A 17,412-nucleotide genomic window follows, 5' to 3' on the forward strand; every position below is an offset into this window, starting at 1 on the left:
GCCCGGGGTTGGGGTGTGTGTGCCCGTGGACATCGCCCATCGCCCGCATCCAGGGATGCGTCGCCATGGAGGCGGTTTCCTTGGCGACCGTTGCCATGCCGATGGCTACCGGAGAAGGACCCGAGAGCATCCCGAGGAGGCTCGCCAGCCTTTCCCTGCCGTTAGAGATGGATTGATTTATCAGGTTCCCTTCCACCCGGTGTGACTGCAAGATGCTGAGTGGCAAAGCTCGCTTCTGCCATGGCAGCACTTTTTGGGGGAGCATTTGGGGTGAGGGTCCGGCTCCCCAAAAATCCCACCATAGAGTGGGAATGCAGCAGGGTGTGCATAGGAGTTTGTGTGGGGGATTTAGGAGGACTCGAACCAACCATCCTGGTTGCCCAGGACATGTTCTGAGATGTGGGGAGCTCTGTGGCCACCTGCAGGAGGTGTCAGGTCCCCTCCGTGCCGTGGTTTCCCCAGCAAAGCACCCAGCACTGCTGTGCATGGAGGGGGTTGAGTGTGCCATGGGGACCCTCGTCCCCATCTTTACATTTTTCTGTGTGAAAAACCGTGATAAACACACTTTGATAAAGGGAGAGGATGGGGTGCTTGGGGGTTTGCTGTGCACAGACACCGTGGAGGGACCGAAGCTTCTCTAATCCCCAGCTCAGCTCTGATGGGGCCAGGCCAAAGGGCTGGAGCTTTTGCTCGCTTTCCAAGGCTCTTAGCGCCGGACTTGGCCGTGATTTCTGCTGCTGCTGCCCCTTGGCTGCGCATCCCAGCTGGCCCAGCCAAGCCCCAGTGTGGAGGCATCGAGGGGACAGCACGAGGCTGGGTCGGCATCGGTGTGTGCCCGTGGGGGGCTGCGGGAGCAGAAGGGTCCCCTGGGCTCAGGGGGGCAGGGGGAGATGTCTCCCTTACCAATCTCCATGTTCTGAGCTGGTGACATGGGAATCCCGTGTGCCTGGCACTGATTTGGGGTGGTTTCAGCTGACCAGTGCGTGGGCTGAGCTGCGGGGTGGTGGCACTGGTGGGCCAGGGTGGAGCTGGCGCTTTGCAGGGCACGGTGAAACCTTTCCATTCCTTTCCACCTCCCACAGCCCCAGACCTTGCCAAAGGGAAAGCAGGGCCCCAGGAAAGCAGGGCTGAGCTGGTTGGTGAGCCCCCTGCCAAGGGACATGAGGCCTGAGAAGTTGGAGTTGCAGGGATGGGAGCTCCTGGCCCCTGCCTCGAGCTGGCTGTGTGCATATCCCCATCCCTAAATTGATGTTTTAGGGTGCAGATGCATCTTGCACGATGCCCAGCCACCAGCAGGCTTGCCAGGCTGTCGTACACCCCATCCTGGCGTGCTGTAGACCTCAGGTAGCATCGCAGCCTGGGGGTGCCTTTCCCACCACGAGGACATCCCTGTGTCTCCTCAGCACATCCAGGGGTGCTGCCAGCCGGCCCTCCAGCGTTACTCTGACCACCAGCAATAAAGCCTGGCTGAAATTTCTTCCTCAGGACAAATCCAGCCAGCTGCATCCCTGCTGAGCAGCAGGCTGGGAGCCCTCATCCTCTGTGAGCTGGGGAATCAGCGCTCCCCCCAGCTGTGTCCCCCCTCGATGCCGGGGGGGCTGGGGCACGCGGAGCATTAACAGTCTAAGCAGCAATAAATCCAAATAAACACCGCCTGGCCCCAAGATTTATTGCATGAGCCTGACCGATGGCGTCAGCGCTGCAGAGGGGGCAGCTCAGGCCGGGAGGGGCTTTATGTAAGGGAAGGGGAATGGTGGGCATCAAGAGGTGTGTGTGGGGCTTTGGGGGAACAACCATGTCCCCAGAACCTCCCTCTCTATACCAGGAACACCTGGAGGTGTCCTCGTGGCAGGGCCAGCCTTTTGCCTCCTCGCCCCAGGGTTTTCAGATCCTGAAGCTGGAGCATCCCGGCCCTTCACCCATTCTGGATCCCACTCCCTGGAGTGGGCTCGGCTGCTGTCCGAGCAAAGTGCAGTGAGGTTGCTCCCATGGGAAGCTCTGCTTTTGGGTTTGGGGCTGGGAAATTCCCACGTGTGCCAGGCAGGCAGGAGTTTTAGGCAGCTGGAAGTAAACTGGCCATTGCCTTTGCCATGGGGAGCGGGGAGAGCACCAGGCATGCCCTGGCATGGCGTGGATGAGGCTCGTCCCACAGCTGAGGGGTAATTTGTCTCTGTCACTGTGGGGTGTAGGGGGCTCAGCTGCACTGAGTGCTGTGATCAGCTGCAGGAACTCTTTGCCCAGCTGCCCTCTTTACCCAGGCCCAGGCGATGTGCAGCGATTTCCATCATCTCCAGGACATCCCCACTGATTTGTCACCACGGGGCCGCCAGGACCAAGCCCAGTCTGTAAACAGCACCCGCAGCTGCCACAGTTGCTTTGATTTGATGTTCCCAACCCAAAGCTCAGCTGGCTTTGGTTCTCTGCAGCAGGGTGGTGGCACGCTGCATTGCTCCTGCCTCTTCTCCTGGGCAAAACACGGCCAGGGCACACGCCAAGCCTCTCCTTTCCCATGGGATGGATGGATGGATGGATGGATGGATGGATGGATGGATGGATGGATGGATGGATGGATGGATGGATGGAAGGACAGGTGGGGGCATGCTGGGTCCATGCTTTTTGCCTTTTCCTTTCCCCATCCAAGCACGGGGAGCCGGGGAGCCGATGGCTGGAGCTGCCTCGTCTGGTTCCAATTTAAGGGAGCTCGGCGGTGCTGGGCCATGTGGCTCCCATTACGGCGAGGCTCTGCAGGTCGAGCAGAGAGAATGTGACCTTCGGGGAGCTCGCCCGGATCGGCCGGCAGGGCTGAGGGGTGGCTGGGGAGCGCCTGTGCTACGAGCCCCTTGTTTCTTGGGGAGCCTTGATGTTTTTAGAATAAAAGCTGGCTGAAGGTCTGGGATTAAATGACAGGATTAGTCCTCATTTATTTTAAAAAGTCATAAAAGAAGACAGATGCAAGTTTCTGGGCATCTCTGTCTTCTGTGGAAAGCTTTGATGTCTGACCATGCCGTATCCAACAAGCACAGAAATCAAAAGGCAAAAAAAGCAGCTCCAAATGTTCCTTCTCCCGACTCCCAAACCCTGCAATTTTTCCTTGCCCTCCCGTCAATTTTGGTGGCCTTTCCCATAATTTATGGATGCCTGGGGGGCAGTAATAGAACCCCCAGTGCCTCCCAAGGCCCTCCTGTGCTGTGTTTGCAGCAGCTCAGTCTTCTGAAGACACAGAACCAGCCCCTGCGTTGTCCCCTGTGATCTCCTGGTCTCTCCCTTTGCTTTTCCATGCTAGTCAAAGAGGATGGGCTGGAAAAAGGAAAGGGAAATCCCACCTGTGGAAGGGGCAGGCTGCTCCCTCGCAGCCCTGACTACAAGAGCTGGCTCATAAAACCCCTCTGGCACACACAAAGCTTCCACCACCAGGCCAGTGGATGCGAGGTTCTGCAGGACGTCCATGCTCCAATCCCTACCTGAGTGCTCCATGTGGGAACCAGAGCGAGACACAGGCAGTTTTGTCCTTGTGGGGTCAGGCATGGGTTTATAGGTCAGACATCGCTTATTTAGCAAAGCCATTTGCACCGGTCCTTGGAGCATGAGTTTTGCCCTGCTTTTACCATCTCCTCTCCGGCATCTGGAGCTCGGTCCTCCACGGGTCAGAGCAAAGGACTGTGAAGCTGTTGGAGCTCATGTCACTTGTCACCCCTCAACGACACCTCGATTTCCCCCATGGCAGCTGGGGCTTCTCTATTCGAGCTGATGGGTGCCAGGGGAAGGGACGTGGGGGCAAAGCTTGAGCCAAGCCCTACATTTCTCTATCACGAGACCTTTTGACGTCTCAAACCTCTTTTTTGTTCCAATCTGGAATGGGAACAAAGAAACTCGAAGTGGTTGTCAAGAGGTAAAACCCTATAGGAGCGGAGGGGGGACCCTTCTACCCCCTTGTTTTACATTTAAGCACTAACCTGGCTCCTTACATCTTGAAACATCTGATGCTATCTCACAGATCAAAGCCTCCTTGTTTGGGTTGTAATGAAGTGTCAAACTGCTTCCTTGCAACACAAACAGCAGACACTTTGATCTGCAAAACAAGATGCTGAAGAGCCCTACTAGCAAGGGCTCTTCAAGTTTTAGCAGCCGTGGAATATCTGAAGTCTGACATTGTTTCATACTGTGACTTTCTGAGCTGATAGCATGCGTTGCTGTCACACCTAAGCCAGGAATTAAGTGAGAATCGTTTAAAACAGAACAATACTGAGCTGGAGAACTAAAATAATGTGTTCTCTAACAGTTTCCAAAATCATATATTTCTCCTTTTCCAGAGGGCTCGTTTCCATGGGAAATGTTATCAGTGCCAATGTGAACTCGCCACAAAATGTCAGCTTGTCTGAAAGATTTGCAACAGAGAATTATTTGGGGGGAAAAAAACATTTCTGGGCAGCTCAGCCGGAGAGCACTGCCTGCAGTCCCGCTCTCTTGGCCTTGCTGTCCCCATCCTGTCCCATGTAACCCACCCTGGGAGGGCCATGCAGGGCCCAGCCTAACTTCAGTGACCCCCTTGTCCCCGTTGGGGCCAGCTAACACAGCTCTCCCTGCTCGTTTGCAGGCTCAGCGCTGGCGCAATGAGAACTACGAGAGGCCGGTGGACCTGGAGGGCTCCGGGGACGATGACCCCTTTGGGGACGATGAACTGGATGATGTCTACTCGGGCTCTGGCTCGGGCTGTGAGTAGCTGCAGGGCTCCTGGGGAAGGGTGCTGGGCCATGGGGAGCCTGGCCCTGGGTGCTGGGGGGGGTGGATTGCCCCTTGCCCCTCTCCAGAGCAGCCTTTCTGCCCTCTCCCGGCCCAAAGCAAAAGGAAATGGCCCCAAAAGTTGGACTTGAGTGACTCCATTTCACATTTAGGTCTCCAGCCCTACCAGGCAGGATTAGCCCTCCCCTGATAGCCTGTGCTGGTGCTTTAGGGGTTTCACTGAACACAGAGGGGGGCTTTGTTCAGCACCTGGGAATTTGCAGCCCTTGGTTCCTCCTGAACCCACAACGGGTCCATGCCCCCTGGTTTTTGGGTGCTGAGGCCACGTGGGTGTCAGCCCTGGGAAGCACCTGCCTCACCCTTTGCTCTTCTCCCCCCTTTCAGACTTCGAGCAGGAGTCGGGGCTGGAGACGGCCGTCAGCCTCACCACGGACACGTCCGTCACGCTCCCCACCACCGCAGCCGCTCTGCCCGTCACCGCGGTGCAGCCCGTGGCTACCCCCTTTGAAACGTCCCCCACCGAGGACACCGTCCCCGAGCAGACCACCGGCGCCTCGTATATCCCCAGGGTGACGGAGGCACCGGTGATCCCCAGCTGGAAGGCCACCACCACCAGCACCACTGCCAGCGAGGCCCCCAGCACCACCACCACCACCACCACCACCACCACCACAGCTGCCACCACCACCACCACCATGGCCACCACCACCACCGCTACCAGCACCACGACCATGGCCACTGCCAAGCCCACCACCGTCCGGAGGTTCCTGCCCCCCTTTGTCACCAAGGCGGCCACCACGAGGGCCACCACCCTGGAGACGCCCACCACGGCTGTCCTCGAAACCAGCACGCCGACAGAGGTGGCCACGACACAGCTTGTCCCCTCCAGCACGGCCAAGCCCAGGTCCCTGCCAAAACCAAGCACCTCCAGGACTGCAGACCTCACGGAAAAAAGCACTGCCTTGCCTTCCAGCCCCACCACGCTGCCACCCACAGAAGCCCCCCAGGTAGGAGCCTGGAGCCCTTTTTGCCTGGTGAAGGGCCCGTGGACCACATTTGAAGCCAAGCGATGGTGACGGGCAGCTTTTGAGGTGGCTCCATCCTGAGCCAGCAGCTCAGCAGGTGGTCAAGCTGGGTTGGGGGTCTTCCCAACTCTGCAGAGAGTTGAACATTTGGGGAGATGGAAAGGGGAGATGGGAGGGGGGGGCAGCTCCTGCATGAGTAGTGATGGGGCTGATGGGGGACTGCTGCTCCAGAACATCTTCACCAGGAAGCAGGAGGGGGAGCAGGGCCGGAGGTTGGGGGCTTTCCTCTGGGGTTTAGGGGCAGAGAGGGGCTTTCCTCTGGACACACTTGCTGAGCTCATCATACTGCAGCCCGGCTCGCAGCCCGGTGCTGGGAGTCCCAAATGCTCTGCAATTACTGCGTGATGGAGCATTTCCAGCCCGCCGGGGGTCCTGAGCTGGGGATTTAATCCGCTGCTCCATCTCTCGTTCTGAGCCCCTGAGGGGCCCTTTGAAAACCGCTTTGACTGAGAGGTGGAGTGATTTGTCTAAACTAGTCCCTCTTTTCTGGGTACGTATATATGTGTGTAGCGCTCCGGGCTCCCGCTGACCTTCAATTAATCTCTGTCACAAAACCGCGTGCCTGCGGAAGCAGCGAGCCGTGCGCTCATGCCAGGGGCAGTGTGACACGGAGAGGGCCCCGTCTCGCCCACCCCAGCTTCATCCCCAAGGAGCTCTTTGCTCGTCTGCATTTGTAGTAGTCTGAGGGAGACGTGAGAGCAGGATGAAGGGAGAGAAGGAGAGGGAGGGGATCTCTGGGGCATGGGGGGGGCTCATCTGATGGCATCCGATCCTCAGCCTTGCTGTGGTGCTGTAACACGAAGCCTTGCACCACCTCCTGCCTTTCAAGGAGGCGTCTGAGATGTTGCAGCCAGCTCTTGGTCTGTGCTGGGGGCAGAGCCCAAGCAAGGGTCTGGGACTTGGCCCCCCCCGGACTCTCCTTTGGTCTCTGGAGGAAGCCAGAGGAGAGATCTGGGCACCTGGGTGGGGGCAGGCCAGAATGGGCTCAGCCCAGGTGGGCTCAGCCTTTTTGGTGACTGCCAAGTTGTGGGGCTGTGGTGCTCTCTGCAATCCAACCATCCACTGCAACGGCACGGCAAAGGGATATCCCCCATGCCACCCCATCACCGGTGTTTTGGTGTCCTTCCTCTAGCCACACTGGTGCTGCTGGAGGCAGGAACCACCCCTAGGTCCTTGTCTGCTGCTCCACCTTGTCCTTTCTCCCAGGTGGAGCCAGGGGAGGTGTCGACGGTCCTCGACAGCGACCTGGAAGTCCCGGTCAGCAGTGGCCCCAGTGGGGACTTCGAGATCCGGGAGGAGGAGGAGACAACTCGCCCTGAGCTGGGCAACGAGGTGGTGGCCGTGGTGACACCGCCATCGGCACCGGGGCCGGGCAGGAACGCGGAGCCGGGGCTCATCGACAACACGATAGAGTCGGGCAGCTCGGCTGCTCAGCTCCCCCAGAAGAACATCCTGGAGAGGAAGGAGGTGTTGATAGGTGAGAGCAGAGGTGGTGGGCTGGTGGGGGGATGAACAGCCCCCAGGAGAGGGCTTGGTCTTCAGCAGGGTGCTGGGGAGGTGCTGAGCCTGGGATAACCCCCTGTCACCCGCCAAAGTAGACACCTTGAGTGCCTGTACTGGGGGCTCCCTGGGGTCTTCCCGTCCTTGCAGGGAGAGCACGGAGCTGTGCACAGTTTGTGTTTGCTAGGACGAATTTTATGGGAAGAAATAGGATGTTTTAGGGAAAAGATGTCCTATGGTGATGGCTGAATGCCACCGGCCACCTGACCACAAGAGAGGACAGAGGTGCCTTGGTCCTTTGGGTCCTGCCCATCCATCAACATCACGAAACTGTTTCAGCTCCTTGAATCACACTGTTGCATGAGGCCAACACCTTCACTTTTAGTTTGAGCATGGATTCATCTCCCAAAACACACGGCAAGCATCCAGCAGGGTTCCCCAGTTGTTTGCTCTGCGTGTTGGGCCGGGTTCCACCTCTGACAGCCGTTCCACCTTTCTGTTGCAGCGGTGATCGTGGGCGGCGTGGTGGGAGCCCTCTTTGCTGCCTTCCTTGTCATGCTGCTCATCTACCGGATGAAGAAGAAGGACGAGGGCAGCTACACGCTGGAGGAACCCAAGCAAGCCAACGTCACCTACCAGAAGCCGGACAAGCAGGAGGAGTTTTACGCGTAGGACAAGAGCCCGGCGTGCCTCGCGCTCCCCTTCCTGCTCCAAACTCTCCCTTCTCCTCTCCTCCATCCCGTCTCTCTCTTTCTCTCTCTCTCTTTTGGATCAGACTGTGAATTTAAAAAGCAAAAAAAAAAAAAATGCAAAAGGAGAAACCGCATCTTCGGCATGAGGGACGTGCCGCTTTGCGGACGGCGGCTGGAGCTCACGGGGCTTTTCCCACCACCACATCGGACTCTGGGATCCGGACACCTTGTACCAGCCCTGGGGCGCAGGGGGGTTGTTTTGGATTTATCTTTTTTTTTTTTTTTTTTCCTGTTGGAAAGGAGGGAGGTTTATTTCCCTCTCTCTCTCTCTTTTTTTTTTTTTTTATTATTATTTTTTATTATTTTTTCAGTGGGACTGGTTGCTTTGCAGGAGTTACCTTGCTCCCTGCTTCTGTTTGACAAGAGGATGCGACTCTCAGATACGCTTCAAACCTTGAAAAAAGCACAAGGGGCCGGAATACCTGCAGCCCCGGGCTTTGCTCTTGGAGTGGGGGAAGACAAAATGAACACCACCACGGCCAGTACAGGAGGAGCAATGGAGCCAGCTCGCCTCTTCGAGCACCAAGGAGCCACCTTTGGGTGCCTCGTGCGGCACCACCCTGGCCACCGCCACCCTCCTCGAGAGCACCAAGCACGGCTGGAGAGCTGATGGCTCCATGGTGTCGGTGGTGGAGGGGTGTGGTGGAGAAGGGACCACGCTTTTGGGTGGCTGGAGAAGGGACCGTGCTTTTGCTGGGTTCTCACTGTGACCAATAAACCTCAGCTTGCGCAGCCCCACCAGCGGCTCTGGTTTTCAGATGGCACGGGATGGCGCTCGGTGGGGGCCTGGCAGGGAGGAAAAGGGGAAGCAAAGAAGCTGTTCGTGCAGGGGCGATGCCTAACACAGCTCAGCCAGCCATGAGACACAGCAGCAAGGAAGAACCAGAGGCAATAAATTGCAGGGGGTCTGCACCAGGCGGGGCAGAGTGGTGGCTCAAAGCGGGGCAGCTCGGCTGCTGCTCTGCTTCAGCAAGCCCCAGCGCCGAGCGTTTCTGTTCCATTTATTGTTGCCAAACTCCCAGCACCAGCCACAGGGCCGGGGCTCAGCTCGGGGTGCCCGGCAGCAGACGCTGGGAGCCACCATCACCGAGCAGTGGTTTCCCTTCCGATGGTCCCCGGGGCGCAGAGCAGCAGGGCCTGATCCAGACCCCCCAGCTGTGCCTTCGAGAAAGGCTGGGTTTTGGAGCAAGCCCTCTGCGCAGAAAAGTCAATTAGATATTTCAATTAGTTGGCTTTTAATTAGCTGAAGCACTGCTCGCCGTGCAGTCAAGGCTCTTGGTTTTAATGATGGTTGCGATCTCAGTGGTGTCCCGTGGAGACCTTGGCTTCACCCTTAGAGCAATTTAAATTGGGAAACAACAAAAAAAATTGGTTACTTTGACTCTGTTGCACCAAGAATTAAACTGCACAGACACAGAGATGCTTGGTCCCCCTCGGGGCATAGAGGGATTTATCACCCTGGTGGAGGCTGCAAGACAGCAGAGCTTCTTGTCATGTTAGGAATTTGACGGGCCAAACGCATATATTTTATATATATATATATATATATATATACACTCACATACATACACAGTTATATATATATATGAAATGAAATCCCTGTAAATTTTCGTTGCACTGCATCTGATGGCTGGGAGGGACTTTGTGATTGTGCCGAGCTGAGGTTTGGTATCGGCGTTCGGTCCCTGAGCTCCAAACACCAACCTGGACTGATTTCAGGGTAGGGAGCAGAGTCCCTGTGCACAGGCCAGCTTTAATAATGCCAAATCTGGAGATGTCAGCCTCAAAACAGTCATTCTTTTGGTTGAGTTTGGGGAAGACTGTCCTGTTGGATGCCTGGGATGGTGATGCTGAAAGGCAGAGGGTGGTGTACATGTGTGTATATGCGCCCAGAGGCAGCGTGCGTGCCAGCATGAGGATGAGGATGCTCTGAAAGGGGACCATGTGGCTGAGGAAGGCTGGTGCCTGCTCCAAGGCTGCTTTCTCTGAGCTGCTGGAAGGGGAGAGTTTGATGGCTGTGTGTGTCTGGTCCCATTGGGATCACGCGAAGGGCCCAAGCTCTTGGTGCGTGGCAGGATCAAGCTTCTTGGCATCGTGAGCTGGGCATGGCAATTATCAAGGCCACCCCAAATCACCATCTTTTGGAATAACATGGACTTAATCTTGTGAGCTTGCATTGAAAAAAAAACAAACTCCCAGCTTAATCTTTTAAATGCTGCTTTTCTTAGCTGCTTCTCTAATCTTCTTCATTCCATTTTTTCTCCTTTAATAGTCTGAACTTCTATAATACAATTTTTTATTCACTCAAGCTTAACCTCAGCTCGCTCAGCTGGTGTTAAGTTGTAATCCTGGCACTTAAATCCGTGACAGTTCCACAAGTGAGGACGGCAGGCAGGGAGAGGAGGCAGGGCAGCGCTTCCTCGTAGTCATTAAAAGCAGGAGACCACCATGGGCGAAATAAAGGTGAAGTCAATTAAACCAATAATTAGAATTGACCAAAGTCAGTTCATTGCCCGCTTCTTCCACGCAGTTGCTGTGTTGCTCAAGGAATTGTATGGTCTCAAGGAGGTGTCCTTTGGGGTTTGGGGTCTGCTTTGGTGTGGAGCTGACCCCAAAGGAGCCCTTCCTGCTGCCTGGCTCCCCAGCAGGGGCTGCAGCATCTCTGCTTTTGGGGGGAAAGCCCAGCTCCAAAAACTGCAGCTTCCATCAGCTCTCTGTGAAGGGGATGCACAAACCCCAGGTGCCTGCTGCTGCTGCTGGGGTGGCCGGAGGCGGATAGGAGGGCTTGGCTGCCCCATCCAGGAGCTTCTGCAAGGCTTGAGAGGGCTTCCTGCTGCCAGGACAACAGGGGAGGAGGCGAGGAAGCATGGTGGGGGAGTATGGAAGCAGCTGTTGGTTTGGCCATGGAGCAGGTTTTTAGGGAAATTGATTACAACAGTAACAGGAGGATCTCACCCATAAGCCCCTTGCCGAAGCCCGGCCAGTTTGGCACCGCTGTGGCCGTTCTGCCCCGTCCCCAGTCCTGTGTCCCCGTGGGGCTGTGTCCCTGAGCACAGCTGGGGCAGTGCCCAGACGTGCTCATCCCTCCAGCTGTGCGCCTGCAGGAGGACGCCCCAAAGAGCCCTGGGGTGCAGAGGAGGGACGTTCCTCCTGCTTTTCCCTGCCTTTAGTGTGCCTGTGAGATGGCAGAGCCGAAGGAAGACCCTTTGCTGTGCCAGCTTCTCAATTCTAGGAGAACAAGGGGACAGAGGTGACCCCAGCTGGTGGCAGCACCCAGCCCCAGGTGGGTTTTGCAGGCCTGGGAGTGGGTCACCCCTCTCCTTCCTCTGCAACCTCTTTGTGTTTGGACCTTCCAAAAATAAGCAGCAGGACCTGGCACATGTTGCTTTGCCTCCAAATTTCCCATTTCTACCCCGTTTTGCCTGGTGGGTGGGTGACAAAGACCACCCATCTTTGCTCCATGCAAACCTTGGCTCCTGTTCCTGAGTTATCCAACCTCTACTGAGAGCCACCAGCACGGAGCCTGTGCCGGGAGCAAACCCATCAACCAAAAACCAGAACAAATTTTATTTTTTTTTTCCCTACCACCCTTTTCATGGTTATAACAGTTTCTGGGCTTGGAGCTTTCCAGGAGGCTCCGGCAGCTCCCAAAGTGACGTGGGGTTTCCACCACTGAAATATTTGTTGGATTAACTGGTGTCACGGCTGTGCTCGAGGCGGCGGGGATGTGTGTGGCGTGCGTGTATGTATGTATATATATGTGTATGTAATTAATATATATGTATATATGTATATACGTGTGTGTGCAAAGCACGCACGCGTGCACAGCTTCAATGCAAACTGCACCTCATGGGGAGGAGGGAGTGCTGGGGGTGCAGGATTTGTCCCTGTGCTCCCGGCTCCTTCCTTCACCCCAGCTATGGCAGTGAGGGCCGGATCCTGCCCCCTGGGCTCTGCCAGGGCTGGGGGAAGGAGCCCTTTGCCGCCTGCCCCTTTCCCTGGCCGGAGCCGAAATGGAGCCCGAGGGGGCAGCGAAGCCCCAGGAAGGGCGGCGAGGCTGCGCTGCTTTGCCCCACGTACCTGTGCCTGCAGCTCCACGGCCGCACCCACGTTCCGGCTCCATAGAGACGTCTCAGTCTGGAGCACGCATAGTTTTGGGCTTTGGTTTTTTATAACTTTTTATTATTTTGCTAAAAAAAAAAAAATACTCACCCTAGGAGACGCCCGCGCAATGCCCAGATTTAACCCCCCACACCTTGCAGACAGCTCCATCGCTGCATTTCCAAAGACCTCAAGGGTACCAGTGACTCTACGTGTGTCAACCACCCTTTTCTGGGTCCCCCTGGTCTAAGTCATAAATGTACAGCCGACAATCAAACCCGACAGAAATGCTGACTTTAGAAAAAATACGTATCCATTGCAGTTTGATAGAACTTTTTAAAATCACGTGCTTATCTCTCACTAACGCTCACCACCATGTTGCCAGGATAAATCACCGCCCATCGGTTCTTCTGTAAATAAACACGAGACATTCTTGTATAAATTAAAAATAAAAAAAAAAATAAAAAAAAAAATCCATTGATATATGTCCAAAAATATCCCTTTCCAGAAGATTTAAATAATTCAAAGAAAAAGGAAAACCTAACAAGTGAGCCCCACTTTACTTTTTCTTTGGAGCTGGTTTAAATTCCCAATAGGAGAATGAAAAATCTTTAACAGTAGAAGAAAACTACGAGTGTTTTACCTTTCAATGAATATGGGAGGGAAAAAATGCATGTAAATATTTTTAATAGGAAACATATCTTAAACAGAACTTCTTTTTGTATGTACATAACTCTTCTAGAGTTTAGTACTTAAATTGCTTCATAGTGTCTGTTTAAAAACAAAAATAAAATAAAATGTTTGTTAATTGTTTTTGTTCTTACTCAATGGCCAAAACTTTAAAAATAATAAAAAAGACTATAAAAAATAATCTTTGCCAACGGATCTAGCACTGTAATGGTACTGTCTATTTTTTTTAATTATTTCTGTGCTGTGCCCATTTATAAAAGGAAAAAAAAACAAAAAAAACAAAAAAACAAAGAACAAAAAATAAAGTCATTTAAACATTATCTGCCCAGGGCTTCGCCTGCTTTCTTGCTGCTGCCCGCCTGCCCCGGCTTTTTGTCGTGCCGAGGGGCTGCGGGTGAAGGGAGATGTCACTCGCTCTTGGTGTGATGCTGTCAGGCAAGGGCTGGTGGATAATTAATTAAAGGTCTCCATGGCAACGCTGCGGGGCTGCTGATGAGCCGGCAGCAGCAGGAGCCAGCCCAGCAGTGCCCGTTGATGCAGGACCGGGGTGCAGGGGGGCTGTGAGCACTGCGGGTGTCCCCAGCTCTGCCGAGAGCTGGGCCATCATGTCCCCAAGGGCCACCACCGTCACCAGCGAGTGGCTGAGCACTGGGAGCTGCTGGGGGTGAGCCCACAGCAAAAGGGTTCCCCACCCCTGGGGTGTCCTGCTGAGGTCTTCCCACTGTCCCAGGTCCTTGGGGGTGCCTGGCTCGGAGCCCCCTGCTATGCCCAGCTCTCCTGCTCTGGCCATGCGCCTCTCCGTGAGCAGGAGGTGGAAGGAAGCATCCTCGCCTGCTGGCCTCAGGTCCCACTCTCCTTTCCAAAGCAATTCCTGGAAGCGAACGTGGTGAGAGGTTTGGCAGAGATGTGCTGGCCTCCATAAGGAGTCTTGGCTGTGTTTAACCAGCTCTCTTGCATTGCAGAGGACAGACCTCCACGGGTGCAGCAGCGATGCTGAGAGCCAGGGCAATGCCACTGCCGGTGCGGGCTGGGGAGCCTGGCAGGTCCCCATCGCCCCCAGCCCCTGTGCACTCCTCAGAGCTACTTTTGGTGTCTCATTGCCTCCAGAAGCATTTCACATTCAGCAGGGCCACCCAATCGGACTGTCAAACCATCCCCAGACCCAACAGCAGTGACTTCAGCCAGCTGCTGCTATGAGCTATGGGAATAACTGCTCACAGGGAGGTGTCGGTATTCGGGCTGGAGGCTTGGAACAGGCTCTAATTATACCCCCATTCCTTGTGTTTTTTGTTTTTTTTTTTTTTTTTTTCTCCCCAACAACTGTATGGAAATGTTCCCTTCCCGCAGCACCCTTGCAGCCCCCCAGGATTTGGGAGGATGACCCCAAACAGCCCCAGTGGTGTTTTTTTTTTTTTGTTTTGTTTTGTTTTTTTTTGTTTTATTTTGTTTTGTTTTTTCAGCAAAATGGGCTCCCTGTGAGTGACCCATCATAAATCTCCATGATGAGTTGGGCATCCAAGAATAATAACCTATCCGAGGCTTCACTTTGCAAATTGATAGCTGGAGGGACACCACTGGGAAAGGTCCTCAGGTACCAGCCCAGAACGGGAAAGAGCATGGAGATCATCACCACTGCCTGGGCAACCTGTCCCCAAAGTCTTCAGTAACTGGGATGATCACTGAGTCCATGCTTTAAAAAGATGTGTTGCCAAAGATGCCTGTTTTAGGGGTAAAACACCCTGATCATGAGGATTCCAGCTCAGCGTGAGCTTGGGGAGGGGAGACCTGGCTGATATGCAGCTCCTGGAACCCAAGATAGGAATAAATAACCCTAAAGCAATAATGACAAGCTCATTAGCTGAAATACAGCAATTCCTTCCAGTCTGTTTTAAGAGAGTTCTGAAAGCACTGAAATGATTTGTTTGGTACTAACGTGCTCCAGATGGAGTGGGAAGAGGCTCTCAGCCTTCAAAGGAAAGAATTAAATAGCAGCAAGCCAAAGGGTTAATGTCGTGCTTGGCTTTTCAGGCACTTTGATGATGTGGGCTCTCACAATTTGCTTGCCCAATGTCTGGGAAAAGGAACTGGAGGACATGGGACGATTTGTCTTGAGGATGAGAGTGATGAACAGTTCGGAGAGGATGGGAGGGAGCAGCTCCCATGTCTGTTCCTGTGCTCGGGGGAGGACGATGAAGCAGAAAGGCAACAAGGTCAAACCTGGCACCGAGGTCTGCATGGGGCAAGGCTCAGCCCCAAGGGCTCACCGAGTCACAGAGAAGCACAGATACAGGCAAGGCGCTAGATCAGGACCTGAGGCATGAGCGAGCCACCAAGGTGAGATGCTTTCAAACCACCTGAAGCCAGTAAAACATATTAAAAGCCTGGCTGAGCCAGCTGGAAGCATTTGTTCCCTTTGAAGACCTGTGGAGGCACTTTGAGAAAGTGGGAAGAGATGAACCAGGGTGCTTTGAGCCTCCCAATTTGCTTTAATAACTAGAAAAATATTGGATGAAGTAATCACACTGCTTGGAAGCACCCTGAAGGAAACAAGGACATCGGTCTTGACAGACTTGTCAAGAACTGAGGCATCAAATCAATCAAATGTCCTTTGGTGAACGGGAGCCCTGCTCTGCGCAGGGACAAGGACCCGTCTGTGTCAAACACGGTCACGCCAAAGAGGTTTTGTCTCATGGGGACCTTTGTCCACGTGCAGCTCTTGTAGGATGGGTGAAAAACCTGTTGGTGAGGTACCCAGGGAGTGGTTATCAGCAGCTCCCTGTCAAAACAGATGTATGGATTGAGTGGGCATCCAGACAGGGGCTCTCCTGGGGGCAAATGCATTCAATATTTTCATTAACGGTTGAATGATGACATAACAAGGATGATTATTGAATTTGCAGACGATACCTCGCTGGAAGGGACAGCGAGTATGTTGGAGGACAGGGCTGGAATGCCAAATGATCCTAATAAATAGGAGAGATCAAATGGAAAATATCACCTCCATGATCAATCAAGAGGTCGGTACCACCAGAGTATAATTCGCTGTGGTCTATCCAAGAATCCAATGAAGAAACCTTGATTTGTCCTGCCTGTCCCTTTGCAGAACACAGCAGGGTTCGAGAGATTTACTTCAAAGCAGCCTAATGTAGACTAAAAATTGGGACATAACTTTTACTGAGATGCAAACGAAGGCACAGTGCCTCTCTGTGTTGCAGACCAGCACGGTGTGCCTCCGTGTGCTGTGTCCATCCCCAAGCTTCATCCCAGGCCAAGTCAGCACCTGTGGATGAGTGAAGTCCTCGGAGAGCCACCAGCCAGGACGTGTCCCTGCTGTCATCACCTGTGGCCCCAGGAGGTGGCTGCTGCAGGCACGGGGCTGCTCTCCAGCTCAGGGAGATGTGCAGAAAGGTCCAGGGCTCCCTCACCATGGCATCAGGCCACCAGCCCATCCCATTTCCTAACACAGGTGTTCCAGCAACTATCGCAGTGTAGAAGAGCCACATTTTATGGCCACGAAAGACTCACTGGTATGACTGGGACAGCCCACCTGCAGGAACTCCCTTGCTGGATGTGTTTTTTTGTTGCCCATGGTGCTGTGCTGCTAAGGCAGCATTTCAAAGGTGTAACGGAGTCAGGTGCCAGATTCCAGGGACATTGGTACCAAAGGATGTTGTGTATGGATGTCCCAGCACCACCCAAAGCCTGGGCAGGTCCCCAGGGTGCCCAAATGCTCCAGGGTACCTGGGTGCAGTGCCAGAGGCGCTTCTGCTGGATGAGGGCCATCGGGAAATGCTGGGAGGAGGGCGAGGCAGGGTGGAATACCCACCTCTGCCTCGGATTTGCAGCTGGAAACTGCCCCTGGGAGGCAGGCAGCGCTGCCAGGTCAGCCCCTTCTCAGCAAAGAAAGGAGGAGAGGAGAAGCCTCCTCCATGCCCATGGGAGGAGCAAACCCCAACATCAGGAGGCTCCTCCAAGGTGTGCTGGCTTCGGTGAACCCCGTTCCCCTCCTTCTTTGCAGAGGGGGCGGGGAACCTGGGCTGGGGCCATGATTTTCCCCAGAATGTTCAGGTATTGAGGAATGAAGGCAGGGATGGGCTGTTGTGCCTCAGCCCAGCAAGGACCCAGCCACCCCCTGCTCCCACCCCGCTGCGCAGACACGGAGGGTCCTCCCCTGCAGCCTTCTCCCCAACCTCCCTGGCAGCCCTGATGCCAAGTGCACAAAGCTCCATTTCACATCCCTCTGTACTGCTGTAAATAAAATAACCCCACATCCTCGTTCCCACCGTTCCCTGTTTCCTCCAAGGTCCCTCCCACGAAGCTCACCTCCTGGGCTCAGCAAATCCCCCTCAGCCATGCATCCTCCCTGGTTTTCTCTTTTTGTAGCTCCTGCACACTTTCCCCTGCTTTCCAAGGACAGGAAGTTCTTTTTAAAAGATGCAAAATAAAACCCCAGCAGAGAATGGCCGGATAAAACTCCTTGTCCTGGTCTGAGAGATGGGACTGCCTGATGGGAGCGATGGCTATCTGGGCACGGCGGACACCAG

General features: G+C 54.5%; 1 protein-coding gene across 1 annotated transcript in view; it reads left to right on the plus strand.

Moving 5' to 3' along the window:
- Nucleotides 1–13,188, plus strand: part of SDC3 (syndecan 3) — a 34,603-nt gene extending 21,415 nt beyond the window's left edge. Inside the window, exons 2-5 of the mRNA XM_068657744.1 lie at nt 4,595–4,712; nt 5,125–5,747; nt 7,032–7,302; nt 7,831–13,188. Of these exons, the coding sequence (XP_068513845.1) occupies nt 4,595–4,712; nt 5,125–5,747; nt 7,032–7,302; nt 7,831–7,997 (1,179 nt within the window). The 3' untranslated portion in view covers nt 7,998–13,188. The remainder of the gene's footprint in view (nt 1–4,594; nt 4,713–5,124; nt 5,748–7,031; nt 7,303–7,830) is intronic.
- Nucleotides 13,189–17,412: the final 4,224 nt, after the last annotated feature.

Source organism: Anas acuta, chromosome 21, assembly GCF_963932015.1.
Source record: "Anas acuta chromosome 21, bAnaAcu1.1, whole genome shotgun sequence".
Taxonomy (NCBI): Eukaryota; Metazoa; Chordata; class Aves; order Anseriformes; family Anatidae; genus Anas; species Anas acuta.